Here is a 24,689-nt window from a genome sequence, read left to right as displayed (position 1 = left end):
GCTGCAGCAAAGTGTAAAGACCAGCCAGGGTGCTCAAGAAGAGGACAAGGCCTGGGAACATGCCCATCATGTAACGTTTTATAAAGCTGTGGTAATTAAAACCATGTCATATCAGTCCAGAATAAATATGGAAATAATGGAAAATCCTACAAAATAATGGAAATAATGGAAAATCCAGAAACTGAATTCATGCATTTATGTAATTAAAATATAGGACAGAACTGGATTGTAGATGACTGGATAAATTAAAAAATTGTCCACAGATAACTGAATACTTATTTGTATTTGGATTGATTGGAGGGCTAGACCTAGTCTATTCAGAAAGCAATTTCAGATGGATGCAGGATTAAGTAGGAAGTGCATAGTTTTAAAACTTTTAGAGAAAGAGATTGTTTCTATAAATTCAAATAAATGATTGATATGTTTGACTTCATTAATACTAAGAACTGCTATTCATCAGGCTGTCATAAATAAAGTAAAAGGAAAACCACCCCATAGAATGTATGTGTAACACGTAACTGACAAAAGATTATTATCCATACACAAAATATTTTCCATAAACAAGAAAAGATGAAAACTAAATATAAAAATATGAGCCAAAGTTTTGCACCATGCAAAGAGAAGAAATAGGTATAAATATTTCAAATAAGTATCCCAAAAGATAATTTCTTTTTTTCAAAAGATAATTTCAATAATCAAATGCATATGAGATGTCAGTCTCTACCACTAAATTGGCAAAAATCATGAAATGTGGTAATACAAAGTGTTAAGATGTAATTTAAATGGAGTTTATGTAAATGGCTGGTGGGTATATAATTGGGTCATGATTTAACATTATCTTGTAAAGCTGAATATTTGCAAGCATATAATAGTTGCAGTCCAAATCTGCTGGATACAACCCAGGGGGCCACAGTTTGCCAAACCCTGAAATAGATAGAGGAGTATTTGGGGAAGGGCTGCTGCTTTTGTATGATTAGGGGTATGTGATAGCCTAAAGGAGTTGAGTTGTCAGTAGATGAGATGGAAAAGGTTGATTAGAGCCTTAAAGGCTTTATTTATGTTGTACCAAGAACTTCTGCCTTTCCTCTTCCATGGAAAGCAGTTTAAAAAGTCATTTAGTCACATTTGCATTTGAGAAAACTCATTCTTGTGGCATTAGAAAGGATAAATCTGAGGAGGCCTTTAAGGAGAGCAGAAGGGCTTCATGAAAAAGTAAGACAGCTGGGTCTTGTGTAAGACACTGAAAAAATGGAATGGAGAATTAAGGACAGACTCCAGACATAACTTAGCAGATAGATTTAAACATGTTTAAGAAAGAGAAAACACTAAGGCTCTATTTTACCCAGTTGAATAAATTTAACTGAATGGAAAGCTTAATGAAAAATTCATATGTAAAATATTTGACCTTCATTAAGTTGTTGTGAAGCAAAAAATATTGAACATGTTTTTTAGCTTCAAGTACCTTTCTAAAATGTGATATTTTATTACTTTTTTAAAAAGAATTTCTATCATTTCTTCAGGATTTTATGTAAAACTTAAACTGTGGTTTTAAATTTTTTTAAAAGTAGAGAATCAAAGACTACAAGATGTCATGTGTAAGCAGTGTGAAATGAATTTTAAATCTTTGTAATGTTATTCTGTACTTTTATTTCATAGTTACTTAAAAGGCTTCATAAACTTCTGAACTATTATTTTCCACATCAGAAATTTTCAGGTAATATCCACACCTTAATTAAACAAGAATAAACCATATTTTAGTTAACGGTTAAAAGAAAATACATACTATATCTGTTTTCGTTTTCCACCTATATAAAACTCCAGTAGACCCTGTTTTTTATTGCCAACCCCCTGAGACTGGACAGGTTTCATAAGATCATATGACATGATGAAGCAACAGGACTTCAGAGAATCATGGAGTTAAATAATGCACGCTTCAAGATGCCTGTAAGGCTGAGAAGTCCACTGTAGCAGACTGTTTAATTAATAACATGTACTTGACAAAACTCACCATTACTTATTTATACAGTAGACTGTTAAGATTTTAAAAAACTGTTTTCTAGTCCTGTCAGTTCCCCTATTCATAATTTTTAATTTTTTGTGTGTGATGGACCCATAGGGCTGACATCTGGGCCATCTCCACCCAGGGTGGCAGGACCTCTGTTACTACTATTAGTACCAGTGTTCCACATTTTATAGGAACTTTTCCCATCATTGTGTCACTTGATACTCTTAAAAGCTAGTATGATATAGCTACTGTTATTTTTATTTTATAGGTAAAATATTAACTCACAGATGCCAACTTACTCATTGTTGTACAACAAGTAAGAGAAGGAGCTGAGAGTTAAAATAGGACCTTACTGATGCAAGTTTCTTGTACCTCCCGTGACTGAAATTTCCTATGCTTTGGTTTGGTGGTAGATGGTGTCAGATGGTAGAAACAGTTAACTTTGTGTATGTATAGTCGCCAACAGAGGGGTTAGAAATTTCTAGAAACAATTCAGAAGCATATGCTGGCATCCAAAACCAGATTATGCATATCAATCAAGTCTATCCTTGTTTTTTAGGAAGACAAGCAATTTTCTATGTGTCAGTATAAGCTACCATAAGCAGCCTTACTGTTGTTCTTTTACTTACTCAACCAGTGCTTTGTACTGCTGCTGCTTTCCAGACCCTACTAGAAATGCAATGCTAAGGAAAACAAACGTGGTTCCTGCTTTCATGGGCTTTATCTTAATAGGAGTGGGAAGCCACTGGCGGGTTCTCATCATTGAAGTGACGTGATATAGTTGAAGTCACAGATGCACTATGAGCTACACCATGAGCTAATGTGGAACAGGCAGAGTGCAGTCGGGGAGACATAATAGGTGACTGCTCTGTAAATTGGGTGAGATGTGATGTTGACCTGACTTAAGGTAGTAGCAGTGGAGATGGGAAAAGAAATAGCAGTACTCTAACTGTATGAGAAAGAAAAGTGTAGTAATCAGTCATCTGTCCTGTTTACCCAGGACAACTCCGTTTTTTGCCTTTGTCCTATCATAATTATTAATAGTATCCCTTTTACTTTCAAAAGCATCTCAGTTTGGTTGATAAAGATGTGTTGATCCTGGAAATAAGAGAAAGATTCAAGAATTTTGCTCAGGTTTTTGGCTTGAACACCTGTGTGGTTAGTTGTGCCATATACTGAAAGAGGGTTCATTGGAGGTGAAAGTGGTATGGGGAGGAGACTAGTTCAGAATGGGTACTGTGTGTCTAAAGTAACTGTCTTAATTGAAGTGAAGGCGTTTAACAAGAACCAGATGACTACAGGGGTCAGGAGCTCAGCTTGGAACCCTGACTCATGGTTAGAGATACTTGATTTGGGAGTGATCAGCATGGATGGCACCTGAAATGATGGCAGTGGATGAATTCACCAAGCCAGAAAGCGTGAAGAGGCCCATTTCCCCAGGGGAACTCAAAGCAACATCTATTTTTAAGGGAAGCAAAGAGGGGTTCACATAGGAGATCTGGAAAAGAAAGGTCAAGGTCATATGAAAGCTGGGAGAGGAACAGGTAATTGGAAGCTCAAGGAAAGGAGAGAGACTAATGTCAAATTCTATCAAGAGCTCACGTACGATGAGAAAACTATACATTGAACTCAGTAACTAGTAAGTCACCAGCGACATTGGTGATAGTGAGTTGGTGACATTGTGAGAAACAAGCTTGATTATAAATAGCATTTATTTTCTTTCCATTTTTTAAATTTAATTAACATATAGAGTATTATTTATTTCAGAGATAAAGTTCAGTGATTCATCTGTCTTATTTAACACCCAGTTCTCAATCACATCACATGCCTTCCTTAATGCCCGTCACCCAGTTAGTTACCCCATTCCCTACCCCCATCCCTCCAACAACCCTCATTTTATTTCCTGAGATTTAAGAGTCTCTTATGGTTTGTCTCCCTCTCTGATTTCATTTTGTTTTATTTTTTCCTCCCTTCCCCTATGCTCTTCTGTTTTGTTTCTTAATTCCACATATGAGTGATATGATATGATAGTTGTCTTTCTATGATTGACTTATTCTGCTTAACATAATACCCTCTAGTTCCATCCACATCATTGCAAATGGCAAGATTTCATTTTTTTGATGGCTGGGAGTATTCCATTGTATGTATGTATGTATGTATGTATGTATGTGTGTGTGTGTATATATATATATACACACACATATATATATCGCATCTTCTTTATCCATTCATCTGTCGATGGACATCTGGGCTCTTTCCATAGTTTGGCTGTTGTGGACATTGCTGCTATAAACATTAGAGTGCAGGTGCCCCTTCAGATCATGACATTTATATCTTTGGGGAAAATAGTAGTGCAATTGCTGGGTATAGGGTACCTCTATTTTTAACTTCTTGAATTAAAAATACTGTTTTCCAGAGTGGCTGTACCAGCTTTCATTCTGACCAACAATGTAAAAGTGTTCTCCTTTCTACACAACCTCCCCAACATTTGTTGTTTCCTGACTTGTTAATTTTAGCCATTCTTACCAATGTGAGGTGGTACCTCATTGTGATTTTGATTTCTATTTCTCTGATGCCAAATTATGTTGAGCATTTCTTCATGTGTCTGTTGGACATTTGTATGTGTTCATTGGAGAAGTGTCTGTTCATGTCTTCTGCCTTGATTGGATTATTTGTTTCTGGGGTATTGAATTTGATAAGTTCTTTAGAGATTTTGGATTCTAGCCCTTTATCTGATAAAACATTTCCACATACCTTCCCCCATTCTCTTAGTTGTCTTTTGGTTTAACCTATTGTTTTCTTTGTTGTGCAGAAGCTTTTTATTTTGATGAAGTCCCAATAGTTCATTTTTGCCCTTGTTTCTCTTGCCTTTGCAGACTTGTCTAGCAAGAAGTTGCTGCAGCCAAGGTCAAAGAGGTTGCTGCCTGTGTTCTCCTCTAGAATTTTGATGGATTCCTCTCTCACATTTTGGTCTTTCATCCTTTTTTTTAGTCTATTTCTGTGTATAGTATAAAAAAATGGTCTAGTTTCATTGTTCAGCATGTGGCTGTCCAATTTTCCCAACACCATTTGTTGAAGAGACTGTCTTTTTTCCATTGGATATTCTTTCCTGCTTTGTCGAAGATTAGTTGACCACAGAGCTGAGGGTCCATTTCTGGGTTCTCTATTCTGTTCCATTGATCGGTGTGTCTGTTTTTGTGCCAGTACCATACTGTCTTGGTGATTATAGCTTTGTAATAGAGCTTGAAGTCTGGAATTGTGATGCTACTAGCTTTGGTTTTCCTTTTCAACATTCCTTTCGCTATTTGAGGTCTTTTCTGGTTCCATACAAATTTTGGGATTATTGGTTCCAGCTTTGTGAAAAATGTTCATGGTATATTGATAGGGATTGAGTTGAATGTCTAGATTGCTCTAGGTAGCATGGACATTTTAACAATATTTGTTCTTCCAATCCATGAGCATGGAACATTTTTCTATATCTTTGTGTCTTCCTCTGTTTCTTTCATGAATATTCTTAGTTTTCAATGTGCAGATCCTTTGCCTCTTCCTAGGTATCTTATGGTTTTTGGTACAATTGTAAGTGGAATTGATTCCTTAATTTCTCTTTCTTCCATCTCACTGTTATTATATAGAAATGCAGCTGATTTCTATGCATTGATTTTATTTCCTGCCACATTGCTGAATTCCTGTACGAGTTCTAGCAATTTTGGGATGGAGTGATTCAGGTTTTCCACATAGAGTATCGTGTCATCTGTGAAGAGTGAGAGTTTGACTTCTTTGCCAATTCAATCTAGCCTTTTATTTCTTTTTGTTGTCTGATTGCTGAGGCTAGGATTTCTAGTACAATGTTGAACAACAGTGGTGAGAATGGATATCCCTGCCCTCTGTGTTCCTGACATTAAGGGAAAAGCTCTCAGTTTTCCCCCATTGAGAATGATATTCTCTGTGGGCTTTTCATAGATGGTTTTTATGATATTAGTATGTTCCCTCTACCCCTATACCGTGAAGAGTTTCAATCAAGAAAGGATGATGTATTTGGTCACATGCTTCTTCTGCATCTATTGTGAGGATCATATGGTTTTTGTCCTTTCTTTTATTAATGTAGTGTGTATCACATAGATTGATTTGTGGACATTGAACTACTCTTGAAGCCCAGGAATAAATCCTACTTGGTTGGGGTAGGTAATCCTTTTAATGTACTGTCGGATCCTATTGGCTATTATCTTGGTGAGAATTATGGCGTCCATGTTCATCAGGGATATTGGTGTGCAATTCTCCTTTTTGGTTGGATCTTTGTTGGTCTTGGAATCAAGGTAATTCTGGCCTCATAGAATGAGTTTGGGGTTTTCCTTCCATTTCTATTTTTGAAACAGCTTCAGAAGAATAGCTATTAATTCTTCTTCACATGTTTGGTAAAATTCCTGTGGGAAGCCATCTGGCCCTGGACTATTTATTGGGAGATTTTTTATTTCTGCTTCAGTTTCTTTGCTGGTTATGAGTATGTTCGGGTTTTATATTTCTTCCTGTTTCAATTTTGGTAGTTTATAAGTTTCAAGGAATCACACATTTCTTCCAGATTGCCTAATTTGTTGGCATATAGTTGCTCATACTATAATTGTTCATGTTTCCTTGGTTGTGATCTCCTCTCTTTCCCTCATGATTTTATTTATTTGGGTCCTTTCTCTTTTCTTTTTGGTAAGTCTGGCCAGAGGTTTATAGATCTTATTAATTCTTTCAAAAAACAGTCTTCTACTTTTGTTGATCTGTTCTACTCTTCTTTTGGTTTCTATTTCATTGATTTCTGCTCTAGTCTTCATTAATTCTCTCCTGCTGGGTTTAAGCTTTATTTGCTGTTCTTTCTCCAGCTCCTTAAGGTGTAAGATTAGGTTGTGTATTTGAGAACTTTCTTGTTTCTTGGGAGAGGCTTATATTACTATATACTTCCCTCTTAGGACCACCTTTCCTGCATCCCAAGGGTTTCAGACAGTTGTATTTTCATTTTCATTTGTTTCCATGATTTTTTAAAATTCTTCTTTAATTTCCTGGTTGACCCATTCATTCCTTAATAGAATGCTCTTTAGCCTCCATGTATTTGGGTTCTTTCCAACTTTCCTCTTGTGATTGAGTTCTAGCTTCAGAGCATTGTGGTCTGAAAATATGCAGGGAATGATCCCAATCTTTTGGTACCAGTTGAGACTTGATTTGTGACCCAGTATGTGATCTATTCTGAAGAAAGTTCTGTGTGCACTCAAGAAGAATGTGTATTCTGTTGCTTTAGGATAGAATGCTCTGAATATATCTGTAAAGTTCATCTGATCCAGTGTGTCTTTCAAAACCCTTATTTCCTTGTTGATCTTCTTAGATGGTCTGTCCATTGCAGTGAATGGGTTGTTAAAGTCCCCTACTATTATGTTATTTTAATCAATGTGTTTGTTTAATTTTATTATTAATTGGTTTATGTAATTGGCTGCTCCCATGTTAGGAACACAAATATTTACAATTGTTAGATCTTCTTGTTGGAGAGACCCTTTAATTATGATATAGTGTCCTTCCTCATCTCTTATTACAATCTTTGGTTTAAAATCTAATATGTGTGATTTAAGGATTGCTACCCCAGCTTTCTTTCGATGTCCATTAGCATGATAAATTGTTTTCCACTCTCTCACTTTCAATTTGGAGCTGTCTTTGGACCTAAAATGAGTCTCTTGTAGACAGCATATCTATGGGTCTTGCTTTTTTTAATCCATTTTTTAAAGATTTTATTTTTATTTATTTAATTGACATACAGAGATAACAAATAGGCAGAGAGGCAGACAGAGAGAGGGGGGATGCAGGCTCCCTGCTGAGCAGAGAACCCAAGGTGGGGCTCAATATCAGGCCCTAGGATCATGACCTGAGCCGAAGGCAGAGGCTTTAACCCACTGAGCCACCCAGGCACCCTTTTTATCCATTTTGATACCCTGTTCTTTTGATTGGGGCATTAGCCCATTTACATTCAGAGTAACTATGAAAGATATGAATTTAGTGCCGCTATATTACCCACAAAATAATTGTTGCTGTATATTGTCTCTGTTCCTTCCTGGTATATGTTACTTTTGGGCTCTCCCTTCATTTCAAGTATTCTCTTTAATATTTCTTGTCGGTCTTGTTTAGTGTTCATGAATTCCTTTAGTTTCTGTTTGTCCTGGAAGCTCTTTATCTCTCCTTTATTTTGAATGACAGCCTTGCTGAATAAAGTATTCTTGGCTGCATATTTTTCTCATTTGGCACCCTGAATATATCATGCCAGTTCTTTCTGGCCTGCCAAGTCTCTGTAGATAGGTCTGCTGCCAGTCTAAAGTTTCTATACTTGTAACTTAAGGATCTCTTGTCCCAAGCTGCTTTCAGGAATTTTTCGGTGTCTCTGAAATTTACAAGCTTCACTGTTATATGTTAAGGCATTGACCTATTTTTATTGATTTTAAGGGGGTTCTCTGTGCCTGCTGGACTCGAATGCCTGTTCCTTCCCCAGATTAGGGAAGTTCTCAGCTATAATTTTCTTAAATATATCTTCTTCCTCTTTCTCTCTTTCCTCTTCTGAGATCCCAATTATTCTAATATTGTTTTGCTTTATGGTATCATTTATCTCTCAAATTCTCCCCTTATGATCCAGTAGTTGTTTATCTCTCTTTCTCTCAGCTTCCTCATTCTTCATCATTTTGTCTCCTTATCACTAATACTCTCTACTGCCTCATTTATCCTAGCAGTTAGAGACTCCATTTTTATTGCATCTCATTAATAGCCTTTTGATTTCAACCTGATTAGATTTTAGTTCTTTTATTTCTCCAGAAAGAAATTCTCTACTGTACTCTATGATTTTTTCAAGTCCAACTAGTATCTTTATAATCATTTTTCTGAACTCTAGTTCTGACATCTTATTTATATCCATACTGATTCGGTACCTCACAGTCAGTACTGCCTCCTGTTCTCTTTTCTGAGGTGAGTTTTTCTGTCTTGTCATTGTGTCCAGAGAAGAGTAGATGAAGGAGAGCACAAGATATTAAAACAGCAACAATGACCCCAAAGGAATATACAGGAAACTAATCAGAAGAGATCTGAAACAGAAAATAAAATAAAATAAAAAACAGAGAGAGAATATAATCAGACAGGTGAACAGGTCAGAGCAATACACTAGATCCTGGGTGTATTTTGGTCTGTTAGAAAACCAGATCCCAAAATTGTAAGGAAAGAAAAACTTCCAAATAGAAAAATAAAATTTAAATACAATGTAAGGATAGAATGTAACTGTAAGAAAGAAAATTTTAAAAGACTTCTAAAAGTTAATTAAATAAGAAATTGAAAAGGAAAAAAGAAAAAAAAATGTAAACTGTGAAGACTAAAGAACCACGAGGAAAATAAACATGAATTCTATATACTATTTTCCCCTAGCGCTGGAGTTTTGCAGTTCTATGTGATTGGTAAACTTGGTCTTAGCTGAATGTTCTTGCTGATCTTCTGGGGGTGGGACCTGTTGCACTGATTCTCAAGTATCTTTGTCTGAGGCTGAACTACACTACCCTTGCCAGGGGCCAGGCTAAGTAATCTGCTCAGGATTGCTCTACATGGGTTTTATTCCCTGAAAGCTTTCTGCACTGCTTTAGACCATGAGAATAAAAATGGCAGCATCTGATCTCCAGTCCCAGAGCCAAAAGCTCAGGGCCCTACTCCTTAGTACACCCTCACAGAAAAGCAGTCGGTCACTTCTGCACCTTTGTCTCTGTCCACACTCAGTGCTTCCCCAGCCTGGGACTGAGCTGGGTGACACATGACACTGACACATTACCCATTTGGAGTCTCCAAACCCTAAAGACTCCTGCAGCAGGCACCCACACAGACCTTTCCATGGAGGGAGGGGGGCTCACCCCAGTTCTGCCACTTACTGGGCCCCTAATAAGAGAGGGGTCACCTGACCATGCCATGGTTCGTGATTTATGGCAATCCCAAGTTGAAAGTCTACTCCAGGGCTCACTGATTGCAGCTGGCTTCCCCACTCCAATGCCTGGGAACTCTGCCACACTCAGGCACCTCAGTCTTCCTGTGAACCCAGGGATCCTGAGACCAGACTGTCCCACGTAGTGTTCCACCCCTGCTTAGCCACCTGTGTGCCTTTCAGGCAGGGACATCTGTTACTGGAGCAGACTTCTAAAAGTTCCAATATTGTGCTCTGCTGCTATACCACTTCCAAGTGGCTGGGAAATGGAGGCTCCCTCCTCTATACTTTATCATCTGATACATTCCCTCGGATTCACCTCTCTGCACCTCCTACCTTGCAAAAAGCAGTCTCTTTTTCATTTGTAGAATTGCAGCAATTCTTTTCTTAGATCTCTGGTTGAGTTCACAGGTGTTCAGCATGATTTGGTAACTATCTAGTTGAATTCCAGGGACCAGACAAAACTTAGGTCCCTTACTCCTCTGCCATCTTCCTCCCTTTGATTATAGCATTTAAATTAATGAGTGAGAAGTGAGTGTAAACAATCTTCAGAATTAAAACTGAGAAGGAAAGAAAGCACTAATGAAATACCTGGAGAATTTGTGGAATTTACAGGATAATGGTGCCTCTAAAGCTGTTATGAGATCACCAGATATATTGAACTTAGAGGCTTCCACCTCTAATACATCATGAAAATGGAAGACTGTTTTTTATGACCACAGCTTTTAAATTTAGGTAAATTTGTATATTTTTTAATCTAAATTTTTTACCTAAAGTTTTTAGGTAAATTATTTCTACATAGTGGGAGGAAGGACACAATTTATGAGGTCACTTTAACTATTTTGAAAAAAAATGCAGCACATAAATTTGCTCAATTAAAAGGAAATGCTCCTTTAGTTCTTTTTCACTGTCCAAAGAATTATGCTGCCTTTGGCTTCAGAACAATGAGACTTTTCTTATTCTTTGACAGATAAAAAAGGTAAAGATTTATGGCAAAGGAAAGCATTTCTGAAAGAGGTGTTCCACATCACCTTTGTGTATGTGCATAAATTATAAACAGGGCTCAAGGGTTCAGTCACTATAATAGCTTTTTGCTCTCTTGGAGAAAATAGAAAATGCTCACTTAGGGGTTATTCTGTATTTCCATTAATGAATCTTCTAAGCTTGAATGATTTTAAATAGGATATTTATGTTCCTTGGTTCTAGTAGGCCAAGAACTTAGAAAAAAATATGTGTGATTAAAGTCTCTAAAGTAATAAATTTATGCAGACATTTAATAAAAAATACTGGTAGCAATAGTAATAGTAAATGTCACAGCTAAAGATTTTTAAGGGGGATTCACAATCAAGGGAAAACAGACACCAAATCATATGTTCCTGGAGAATTTGATTAGTCTTCTATACTCAAGTTTAATAATGATGTTGAAGCTTTGATGAGCAATTCTGCACCAGAGTTGTAATTATGACAGGCAAGCACCCTTACTTAACCCAAATGAATGAACTTGGTGTTTTTTTCTTAAACTGTTCGGGAAAAATTAATTGAAGTCCAGTGTTTAACAAAGACATATAGACTATGACTTTAAAATAGCAATATTGTTTTACATAATAGGTTATAAAAGTTTCATTACTTTATACCCAGAATACACTTACTTGCAAGGCTATCAGTGTCTTTAGTCAGAAATTTACTTTTATATTTGGCTTTTTGTTTCTGAAAATATGTTTAGATTAACTCATCAGCAAATCTATTTAATAAGACTTATAAGAATTCTTCCATCTCTGAATTTGAGATTATTTACCCATCATCTTTATGTCAGTTTTGTTATTTAATTATTAAACCCAGCTAGTATTTATTTTTAATTTTATTTAAATTCAGTTGATTAACATAAAGTGTATTTTTGGTTTCAGAGGTAGAGTTAGGTGATTCATCAATTGTATGTAACATCCAGTGCTCATTACATCATGTACCCTCCTTAATGCCTGTCACCCACTTACCGCATCCCCCCACCTCCCACCCGTCCAGCCACCCTCAGTTTGTTTCCTAGAGTTAAGAGTCTTTTTTTTTTTTTTTAAAGATTTTATTTATTTGTCAGAGAGAGAGAGGGAGAAAGAGCAAGCACAGGCAGACAGAATGGCAGGCAGAGGCAGAGGGAGAAGCAGGCTCCCCGATGAGCAAGGAGCCCGATGTGGGACTCGATCCCAGGACGCTGGGACCATGACCTGAGCCGAAGGCAGCTGCTTAACCAACTGAGCCACCCAGGCGTCCCGAGTTAAGAGTCTTTTACGGTTTTTCTCCCTCTCTGATTTTATCATGTTTTATTTTTCCCCTCCTTTCCTCTATGCTCCTGTTTTGTTTTTTTAAATTCCACATATGAAGGAAATCATATAATTGTCTCTTCTCTGATTGACTTATTTCACTTAACATAGCTCTATCCACATCATTGCAAATGGCAAATTTCATTTTTTTGATGGCTGAGTAATATTTCATTATATGTATACATGCATGCCGTGTCTTCTTTATCCATTCATCTGTCAATGGACAGTGGGCTCTTTTCATAGTTTGGCTATTGTGGACAATGCCGCTATAAAAATTGGGGTACAGTGCCCCTTCAGATCACATTTGTATCTTTGGGGTAAATACCCAGTGGTGCAATTGCTGAGTCATAGGGTAGCTTCTTGAGGTAGCTGAGTCTAGGGTAGCTTCTTCTTTTTAACTTCTTGAGGAACCTACATACTGTTTTTCAGAGTGGCTGCACCAGTTTGCATTCCCACCAGCAGTGTAAGAGGGTTCCCCTTTTTCTGCATCCTCACCCACATTTGTTGTTTCCTGTCTTGCTAATTTTAGCCATTCTGACTGTAAACCCAGCAAGTATTAAGGCTGCCTGTTAAGGGGCACCTGGGTGGCTCAGTGGTTTAAAGCCTCTGCCTTCGGCTCAGGTCATGATCCCAGGGTCCTGGGATCGAGCCCCACATCAGGCTGTCTGCCCAGCGGGGAGCCTGCTTCCTCTTCTCTCTCTCTTCCTGACTCTCTGCCTACTTGTGATCTCTGTCTGTCAAATAAATAAATAAAAATCTTCAAAAAAAAAAAAAGACTGCCTGTTAATACTTCAGGATTGAAGTTTGTATTTGCATCTGCATATATTCTGAGATTTTTCTGGTAGGCTTAGCAGTTCTAAAGATTTTTAGGAGATATATGCTCCTTATGGCATAATATCTTTAGAAAAGTAGCTCATAACTATATTTGTTGAACTAAAATGGTGTATTAAATATATACTAACCTCACTGAACAAGAATTGCTCTTTCAAAGAGTTTCACAAACATTTAATTCTGTGAGATATGTCAAATCACAAAGCCATCATCATTACCTTCTGAAAGGCAAGCATAACCTAGAACCTATTGAGAATAAGCATTAATTAATGAATAATGATGATTTGTTATATGCACTGAAGTTTTCTCCTGGAGAATTCTACATCATTCTGTCTCCATATTTGAAGCTATTTAAACCAATCTACTTGAGAATTACAATCAACATATATCCTCTTTACCTTTATATCCAACTTTGAGATATATTCCACCTATTTTCATACTCATATATGTACTATATTTCTAAAATTATTCTTGGGAAAGAAGAGATCTGCAATATATTTAATACATGCCTTGATGAAATGAACCATAATGTATAGTTTGAAATGTGGTAAGCATTGAACTACCTTGATTCATAATTAATGAGATTGGAAATTTCCTGAAGCCTGGATATATGGAAAGTGTCATGTCAGAAAGGAAAACTCCCTTGCTTACCAGAAGAAACAAGCTGAAGGCTTGCTTTTCCTACTTGAGAATAACAGTTATGAAATATGGAACCATGGGGAGGTTTTATCCTCTCCAATTGAAATCAGATAAACTAAGATAGTTATAGTGAATTGTTCTACAAAGTAAAATGTTTCTCTAACACTTTTCCTCAAACTGTGTTTCCTACTGGTTTTATTTTAAATTACCATTTTATGAAATGATATTGATATTAGATATATTAGTATTTTTAATTTCCTACTTGGAAAAATTAAACAATTACTAATCTTGTGTCCATCTCTTTTGGGGAGAAACTGTGGCTGGTCGGGAAAGTGGAACAGATATTGAGATATGCAGATACACAGAATTTGGAATCAAAGCATAGGGAGGGAGTTTAGAAGCCAAGATAGAGACACTAAAGAAAGAATTAAAATATAGAACAATAGGTCATTTTTGAAGGAATTTATAAATTATCCATTGGAAAGGTATGAGGTTAATTTAGGAGTTTGTTTGTTCACTCAGCCACCATCTCCTCATGCTGTTGTGGATGCTTTAAGGCAGTTTCCCAAATTACCTAATTCTGAGAGTCACCCATACTCTTGTCACCCAGATTCTTAACAGGAGGGACCATGGAACTGGAAACATTGAGAAATGCTGTTTTAGAAGATGGAACATGTGTTAGGTTTTGTTACTATACTTGAGCAATTTATAATCTATTCTTGTGTCTCTAAACCTCAATTTTGGTAGTTGCAAAATGTAAAATACTTTTCTTGCCAGTTTTCAAGGTTAATAAGGTAAAAGGAGAATAGCTTCAGAAGGTTAGTGAAACTTGTAAATTGACTAATAAGGTTTATGCTTTTGATTGTGTATATATCTGGGGGATGGGAGTGGCTTTGAGAAAGAGGGAAAGTTAGAGGTATAATGAATGAATAAAGAAGATGTGTGAGTGCATATATATACAATGGAATATTATTCAGCCACCAAAAAGAATGAAGTTTTGCCATTTGTAATAAAGTGAATGGAGCTAGAGTGTATTATGCTAAGCAAAACAAGTCAGAGAAGGACAAATACCATATGATTTCACTCATGTGGAATTTAAGAAACAAAATAGATGAACATATATGGGAAAAGGGGGAAAAAAGAGAGGGAGGCAAACCATAAGACACTCTAAACTATAGGGAATAAACGGGGTTGCTGAAGGGAGGTGGGCAGAAGAGGAGCTAAATGGGTGATGGGTATTAAGGAGGGCACTTGTTGTGGGGCACTTGGGTGGCTCAGTTGATTAAGCGTCCTTCTCTTGGTCTCAGCTCAGGTCTTAATCTCACGGTTGTGAGATCAAGGCCTGTGTTGGACCCAATGCTGGGCATGAAGCCTACTTTAAAAAAAAGGGGGGTGAGGGCACTTGTTGTGATGAACCACTAAATTCTACTCCTGAAACCAATATTACACTATATGTTAACTAGCTAGAATTTAAATAAAAAAGAAATTGGGAGGGGGGGAGAAGTTTTTTTTTGAAATAAAGAATTTTTAAAATAAAAATAAAACAACTTTATCTTTTCAAAGTTCAGTTTTCCAAGTTTATCATCTGGGTTTTATTTTTAAAGAGAATGTGAAATGTTGCTTGATGTATTTGTTTTTCTTTTCCTCCAAACCAACTATTCCTTTCAAATCATTTATATCAAATCAAACCTGACACCTCCACTACTTAGAAAAGGCATTACTTCACCTAACCTCTTGTGTCCCAGCCAAGAGCTATTGACATCTACCGTGAAGGGCCAAGCATAGCACCAAGTGCTTGAGTTCAGAAGTGTTTACTAAATGGGCCAGCAAACAAATGAATCCTAAATCTGACACCATCTCTTTCCGTGTCCTAGGCTAAAAATCTTGTGTCTGACTTTTACAGACATTTGGAGAAAAGTAGTTCACCATTCCCTTTGATAGTCTTTTCTAGGTTTTGTTTTATTTTTATGTGATAACAAAATTCCTATTCAGAAGGCTTTATTTCCCCTTATCTCCACCCTAAATTCCTTATGCTGTAGTTCAGCATGCTTTTGTATTTATATATCCAGGTTTTTTATTCAAATAAAATAAAACAATTTCTCTTTTTATAGTAATTTTTGACTGAAACTAATTTCCACTTCTGTGATAATTAGCTGCTTTCGGTAACTTATTTTTTAAATTCCTTTAGCAGCAGCAACAGAAGAACCAGAAGTGATTCCAGACCCAGCCAAGCAGACAGACAGAGTGGTGAAAATAGCAGGAATAAGTGCTGGAATTCTGGTGTTCATCCTCCTCCTCCTAGTTGTCATACTAATTGTAAAAAAAAGGTAAGACCTGATTTTGTTCTGTCCCATTCACCTACCATTTATGTCAGTAGTTTTCAAATACTGTTTTATTTCCCTGATCTCTTTTGAAATAGAACGAACAAGAAGAATTGAATTTTGACAATGTTGCCAGCATCTGAGTCTATTTCTCATGGTTTTTAAATAAATTCCTATCAGTTCCTTGCAGTTTGATTTTGGATATAAAGGTATATTTTTCATCAAGTTAACTTTGAAATTAATGTATGAATTTAAATTTCTCAGATGCAGAGAAACTTGAGATACTCATTTCTTACATTTTGAAATGTTATTTACTAATAATGGCAAAAGTATTTATTATGATACTTGGATTGTGGTCTGTGAATTAGTTTATACTCTTTCTCTATTTTTCTAAATGTTGGCTACATGTAAGAGATGAGAAGAATCTAAATATTATTTTGTGAAATTGTATATTAAATATTTGCTGACTAGATATTTCAGCACATTAATATGAAGAGTCTTTTCTTTTTTTAATTGAACATCAGTCTTTTATACAATATCAACCAATACCACCATCTCCTGGAATTCTGTGAAGATATTAAGACCTACTGGAATTTAAACTAAACTCTATTCAGGAGATTAAAGTATACTCCTGCTGAAAAACATTTCAAAGTATACAGTCCTTATAACTTGAACTTCTTTCCATTCTATAAAATGTCAGTATCTGTAAGGCATATCTTAGAAACTGATACAACTCTCCTATCGTTCCAATCATACGTTTTCGATTATACTGCAGTTTGGAAGGACTTTTAAACAAGTCTTTACATGCAGAGTACAGTCCTAAAATAGCTTTGTGTATAGATGTGTTTGAAATTTTTGATTATATCAAATATTAAATGATGTTGCTTACATTACATTAAATCATATACTATTAGGATTGTTTTATGCTCAAATCATTAACAGTATAGATAAGACTCATACTACATGTTTAATCAATCCATCAGAGTTTCTTTTAATGTATTGCCTCTTTACAATTATCCCCTGGAGATATATATGTTGGAGAAGACACATCTGCATTAGAAACATTAGGTATGCATTATAGTGTTTTGTGTTAAATTAGCTACATACGTGCTTTCCCTAATAGTGCTTTCTCTTTTTGCTGTTGTCTACCTCTGTGGTTGGAGAATACATCATAATTGAGGCAGGAAGGTTTAAGTATTTTAGTAATATGAATTTGCCAATCAAGGTCAATAAGATGGCTGATTGTAATCTCTCAGATCTTATGTCTCTATTTAGTTTCAATTTATATTTGCAGTTAACTCAACTGTTTATAGAGAGTTAACTAAACTTTGCTTCACATTTAAAACCATTCCAGTCCCTTCAGATTGGAAACGAGAGCATGAAGTTGGCCTCTGATTATGTCCTCACTCAGTTAGAACTTCGTTAAGCTTATTGGTTTTATTTGTTATTTATTCAACACTTATTTAAATGTTATAGTAGCCTTCATTATCCATGGCCCTCTGTTTCAGAAATAACAACAACAAAAAAAATGTGAAACATAAATTTCCTAAAGTAAACCAAAATAATCTCTAAGCATGATTATTTTCGTGTGGGTAAAATGCTCTGGCAATTGTCTAAAATTGCATAATGTATGAATTCTTTTTCTGGTTCATATTTTAAATGGTTGGCCTCTCTGTTAAAATGCTTCAGTTTGACTTTTCGTAATTATGCATTGATTGTCTTTTGATAGAAAGTTTACCAGGGCCTTTGTTTCTCTTCCTCACCACAACTTTTATGACTAGGAAAAGTAGCAATTTTATAGACAGAGAAAGTTATATATTTAGATATATTTCCTTCCAATATATAATATTAGAACTAATTTATGTGAATCCTTTATCTAAGCAACTTTGTAATGACTTTTATTCATATGTAGTATGTCTCACATGTATCATGTATGATTTAATCACTAATCTTTATTATACATACACAAAGGCACAGATTTTATAATAACATATTGCATAGTATCAAGCTTAATCAATTTTAATATATAATGTTTCCTTCTTAATACACAGATTTATAATAAAACTAATATGAGACCAAACTATTTTAGTCTCTTATGATCTTTATTTTTATGGGAAAAAGTTTCTCAAGACTTTATCCCTCACTGGGAATAATAGACATAGGAATATTTCTCATGTTGAAAAAAGTTCTATGCATTTTTGAGTTTTGTGTAAAGATATGGTTTGGAATTTAATTTAGTAAAATTCTACAGCTGAGGGTATATATAAAGTAAGTTTTTAGGCTAAGAAAAGGGATAGTGCATCTCTCAAAACGCAATGTCATTTTTTATTTAATTTAAACACTGTTGAATTATTTCCAAATGTATGCCATTTTTTCATTGGTTATGTGTTATATTTTAAATGTGCAGCATGAATACATTATTAATTCCCAACATAAATTGAAACTATGTTTCAATACAGTAAATGTTTGTGTATGATATTATGATCACATACATCTACTGTGGACATAGCTCCGTGTATATATAGTGCATGGGGCATATGTATATTCACATAATATATGTATGCACCCCTGTACCATTAAGATACAACAACTTGTTTGGAAATCTAGATGTCACTCTGCATATAGTCTATATTAACTTAATAGATATTTCTGTTTTGTATTCGAAGAAAAATAGTCAATTTAGTGTACAAGTTCTATACACAGCAGTTCCATCTGTCATGGCTTTTTGATGGTAATAGATAATATGCTTAACTGCATGTTGAAATACACAATCATTTAATTTTTTAAATTTTTCTGGCAGCAAGAGAAATATCAGCATGCTGTTTTCCAAATTATGTACTTTAAATTTTATTTTTCTATTGCATATCTGTCTGTTTAATTGCATGGCAAAAAAAAAAAAAACTAACCAAATGCATGAGCAAATTGAAATGCAAACCAAAAACAACAACAACAACAAAACATGACTTTTATTTTATTTTACTTTATTTTATTTTATTTTATTTTTTAACGCACATTTTTCTGCTTTATTGAATGTGACAGAGTCACGCTTTTCATTCACCATTGCTTCTCTTTTTCCACTGTCTGTGATTTGCTTGCCAGGAGGAGCTACTATTCTTACTCCTACTACCTGTAAGTAGAAAACGGGTGATATACAACTTTACATGTGTTAAAGATGCAGTATCCCTTTTCAAAAAAAAAAAACAAAACAAAAAAATCTTAAAATGTTTGTGATTTTGGTGATATTTTCTGGACTCTAAAATATAAAGTTAACCATTAACTTATTTTGTTAATCTTTTTAAAAAGGGATATTGTATTTCTGTATGTTCAGCTACTTTTAATTTTATTTATAATTTTCCACTAGTAGCTTTAGACTACAGCCCAAAATATCATTTATTTACTTAAGTCAAACCTGTATCCTATAAACATGATACCTCATACTACAAATCAGGTCAGGTCTAACTGTGATAACATCTTTCTCCACATTTCCAGGAATCCAGGATGAATTATAACTTCAGAACACCTTTGGTCTGGCCGTCTAGGCAAGCAGTATGCTCTTGTTTAAAGAAGAAATAGATAAAACAAATAGATAAAATAAAATAAATTCTTTTAAAAACAAATAGATAAAATGATAATGTTGCAATGACAAAGAAACAAAAAATATCTTTTTAGAAAAGAAAAATTGAGTTAATTTATTATAACTTAAACAGGACAATGATTTTATAAAACCAAGACCAAAAGAACCCTCTTATCCTACACAAAACACACCGAGGTGTCCTCTCTTTTCCTTTTCCAAACCCTTAGCTCACCCTATACTTAGGTATGGACTGTTAGTTTGAATAAGGACAGAGAATATTGTTCCTTCTATTTCTCTAGTCATCTTCAGTTTCTTACCTAAGATGCCAGAGTATTCATCCAAGTCAAAAGAATGATATAAAAAAATATTCTTGGACATTGCTTGATCAATTTTGGTGCACCAACTTCTAAGACTTAAGGGTTGTGATTAAGTATGTTTGGGGGCATTTATCCCACAGTATTTATTTTACGAGGTAAATTTAAGCTAGCTTTACAATAAAATTTGGTAAGAGTCTCAATGACTATAACAGAGGTCTGCCAATATTTTAAATATCATAAATGCTTGGCTCCTTATAATCTGCTAAACAAGCAGATGTAAACTAACGGTGCTCTTAGCTTATTGTGATGAATCATAATATCCTTGTTAAATCATGTTTGATGAAGCCAAAGGTAATTAACTGTACTATTTCATACAATTATGGAACACTTTTCCTCTTTATAGCCCACCCATATATCCACCTGCAGAAGTTTATGCTGTTGGCTGCTTATATAATGAAACTCATTTGCACATCTGTCAAACTCAAGTAGTTGCAAAATTAATTGCCTAATTGTCCTGAAGTGTACCATATATACATATATTTTCTATACACACACACACACTGCTCAGAGAGGAAAAAAGCATCAAACGTATAGGAATCAATAAGTATTGATAAGAATGTCAGTAAGCTTACCATTAACCATTGATGTACCTATAATGTTAGAATGGGATTGGCTTCTTAGTGGATGGGCAACATTTCTTTATTCTAAGCTATATAGTAGGTTATGGTACTGTTACTGTAATATTTAGGACTGTTAACATTAATAATTATAATTCAAAAGAATGTCACAGATATGTGATTTTTAAAGCTGCTTAAACATACCTAATCTAAATCTAAACATATCTAATCTAAACATACCTACCCTGAATTGGAGATTTTTTTAATAAAAGTAAATAAATAAATAAAATTTAAAAGAAAACCAGTTGTGATCTTTGAGCTAACATTCATTGGCATTGTCATAGTGACTGTTACTCGTGACCAAAACACTTTAACTCTAATGTTAATTTTTATTTTGTAATAACCTGAATTAAAGCCTACCTCACAGGGTTGTTGTGAGGGTTAAGGTATAAAAAAACCAAGTTGATAATGCATGGTTCGCAAATAGTAACAAAGTTTAAACTACCACCCCCCCATAATTTGTCATCTAACAAAGGTTTGTGAATCTGAAAAGTCTTTCATTGCCATGAAAACTTTATCTGTTGTACATTTGATAATTGCCTCTTATTTTTCCTTAATCACAAAATGTACATATAAATTATATATGTTTTAAAGTAAAGCCTCAAACTTTAAACTTGTCTTTTCTAAATGCTTTGAACTGCCCATCCTCAGAATTTTAACATTATTTTAATCCATATTTCAAACTGTGTTATTTTTATCGAGTTCAGTCTCTAATTTTTTGCAGGATGAATTCATTCTTCTTGCCCAAGAAACAAAGATGGGGAGTTATTTCTTAAATTGTGCTTTTTTAAAAACTGTTTTAACACTTTTAAGGGGCAAAACATTTGGCTGGATTCACATTCTTTTTCTCAAATTTATGACAACTAATGTTTAATTCCTAGAGCCTAGTAGATGCTTCATATTATGTACTTGTAATGTGGCATTTTAAAAAAGTGTCAGCAACTGGATATAGTGTAACAGTTTAGGCTAGAACCAGGTCATTCCTCCCTATTTATTAGATTAATAACCTTGTGCAAGTTATTGAACTTGTCTGAGCCTCAGTGAACTCATCTATGCAATTAGAATCCTCATCCCTTTTTCAGTGGGTTGATCTGAGAATTAGTTGAATTAACAAATGAAAAGTGTGAAGCATAACAAGCCTAACTCATCCATTCAAAAACATTTATTGAGTTCCTGCTATGTCCCAGAGATGCTGTAAGCACTAGGAGTAATCGTCTTCTCTCCATGGAACACACAGTGGGGAAACAGAGTGATACCATTAACCATGCATTGATATATGTCATAGGCAGAAAACATGGTGCTATAAAAATACCTAGCAGGGGAGCACCTGGGTGACTCAGTCAGTTAAGCGTCGGACTATTGATCTCAGCTCAGGTCTTGATCTCAGGGTCATGAGTTCAAGCCCGTGTTGGGCTCCATGCCTGGCTTTTAAAAAAAAAAAAAAAAAAAAAAAACACCTAGCAGGGAAACCTAAGTGGAGGCGGGTTGTATTCAGATCAGAGAAGCCTCCTGATGCAGTGAGACAGAATGGAAGAGCACCAGATATTAGAGGGAAAGGAACATTGTAGGTCAAAGAACAAATACCTTAGATGATGGTCTAGAGGTAAGTTTGCAAAGTAAAGTCTGCAGACTTAAAATATGACCTGCTGATATTTAATTTGCCCCATACATGGTCTTAAGAAATAGATCGACTTGAAAAAAATCAGGAAATTGAACATAAATATTCAGATTCATGACTTGTCTTTAAAAATAATTTTTTAAAATCAGAAGCTCAACACTGGGATTAAATGCCAGTAGTCACTTAGGCCTAGTTGCCCCCTAAATGGCTTTCCAGTTCCCCACCATCCCCACCCTACCACATAATGTCTTAGCACTAGCAACAGCAGTCATCTGTATTCCCTGTCTGAAATCTATAAGATTTTTGCAGGGTTTTTACCCCTTAGCCTAGAAAAAAGAGATAATAACTCTTTCAATGAATGCAGCAAATATTACTAATAAATAAGGATGGTAATGGTCATGGTAGTGATGGTGGTGATGGTAGTTCTTGTTACACTTTTGTCATTGTTGTCCTGTTACTAGTACTGTCATTACCACTATTATTATTATTATTATTTCTTTTAAAAAAGTAATGCCATTTGTATCCTAAAGCCTAGTTTCTGACTATTTTATTTAAGTGCCAAATCTGTCGTATCAATGTATTGGGTGTGTTGGGTATGAACCTCCCACCGAGGCCAAGTACTATAGTACTCAGGAAGAAAAATCCAGACTATGTCTCAAATTGCCACATTCATTTTATGAAAAAAAAGCCCTTGGACACAAACACAACCATTACATGAACCTTAAAAAAATATTTGTAGTATATTTACTCTAGGATAGATTCTAATGAGAATCAGAAGAATATGTCCTAGTTAATGATCTAGCTGAAAGATGGCGTTCTTCAGACAACTGAGGAATAATTCCAAGGCCACATATACTGCTGCCATAAACATAATCTGGCTACTACAGGCTTTTAGAATGCCTTTATTTATATTATATATAAATTGCTTTGTTAATGTGATATAAATGTTTTATATACATTTAATAGTCTTTTATTGCATGTTTTATGTGTAACATTCACAAAGAACCAGAATATGTTTCACATCCTAGATAAAGATGTCAATATTTGAGTAGTTCCAATGTCTCACTCTACTAATTTCTAAATCCCCTCAGTTACTTGACCTGCTGCATTTAAAAGGCACTTCTTCAGTTAAGACTCTGCCACGTGGTTCTAAAACACATTTTTAGGATTTGACCATGGCTATAACTCAAGATTATGATCATTTGTATAATGTGTCAACATTGTATTTTTCAACCTTTCTCAGGGTACTTTTCTTACACAGTATATAATTTTTCCATATATTTGTGTATTTGCATTAAATCTAGCAGTGGTAAACTCTGCAATTCTCCAGATTAAGTTGGGAATTAATGTTATAAATATGCTGCTAAATGCGTTAATGCTACACGTTACATTTTTCCTGAATGATAAAACAGAGAATGAAGAATGAGATTTCTTTGTGCATTTTAATTGGGTAACTCTAGTAAATTAAACTTGGAAAACTAGTCATGTTATTCCCTAGAAGAACTTCTAAAAGGCGATCAAAAAAATTAATCACCTGAAAAACAAAACTTAGCTTTAGCTTAAATTTTCCTTGAACAGTTTTACTAAGGAAGTATTTATTTATGGCTTTAATAAAGCATAGTTATAATTTATGACTGTTTTAATGATATGAGAAATGAAAGGCTTTGTTTGACCGCTTGAATGTTGAAATATCCATATGACAAATAGTTGTATAGCTACCAGCAGGTGTCATTTGAATATCCAACCTAATTCCTGAAATTAGGAAACTTAGAGATTCCAAGCCACATCTATATGTATTCTTATCCTTGGGCTTTCTTGAACTACTTACTGCTGGTGTCAACTCTCCTTCAAGCCTCACACTAAGGTTTCCCATCTGTATTTGCCTTGGCAGCAAACTTGCTAAAAAACGCAAAGACGCCATGGGGAACACCCGGCAGGAGATGACTCACATGGTGAATGCTATGGACAGAAGTTATGCTGATCAGAGCACGCTGCATGCAGAAGACCCTCTTTCCCTCACCTTCATGGACCAGCATAATTTCAGTCCAAGATGTAAGTTCTTCATTAAAATCTTAATAAGTGATTTTGAAGCCCTTTAAATCACTTTGAATTCAAGACGTTAATTTTGAATGGTGAGAAAAAGTAAGACAGAAATGGACAAAGCAGCCAGAAAGAGAAATATGTTAGGGAATATTATGGAATTTTTAAGAGTACTTGTTTTCAGTCTTGATACTGGATTTTGTTGAACTGCAAACTGTATGAATTTTATTACTGTATCATAAAAGATATCCATGTACTACTTAATACCAAATCATATGTCATTGCTCTAAATTGAAATACTTGATTGCCTATCTAAAATTAGCTCACTTCAGAATTTATTTATAATTATTTTGCCATTTGAGTCTTCTTTTGTGTAAGGTGAAGTT

General features: G+C 35.0%; 1 protein-coding gene across 4 annotated transcripts in view; it reads left to right on the top strand.

Annotated features, from left to right (window-relative positions):
* PTPRK (protein tyrosine phosphatase receptor type K) overlaps positions 1–24,689 on the top strand; it is a 569,167-nt gene that overhangs the window by 511,428 nt on the left and 33,050 nt on the right. For 3 of the 4 annotated variants that reach the window (XM_047732848.1, XM_047732844.1, XM_047732847.1), the window contains exons 14-15: positions 15,945–16,083; positions 24,155–24,315. In XM_047732848.1, the coding sequence (XP_047588804.1) occupies positions 15,945–16,083; positions 24,155–24,315 (300 nt within the window). The remainder of the gene's footprint in view (positions 1–15,944; positions 16,084–24,154; positions 24,316–24,689) is intronic. The other variant, XM_047732846.1, reaches the window with a different exon arrangement.

This window comes from Lutra lutra, chromosome 6 (assembly GCF_902655055.1).
Source record: "Lutra lutra chromosome 6, mLutLut1.2, whole genome shotgun sequence".
In the NCBI taxonomy this organism is placed as follows: domain Eukaryota; kingdom Metazoa; phylum Chordata; class Mammalia; order Carnivora; family Mustelidae; genus Lutra; species Lutra lutra.
Note: the sequence above shows the minus strand (reverse complement) of the source record. Positions and strands in the feature narration are given on the sequence as shown.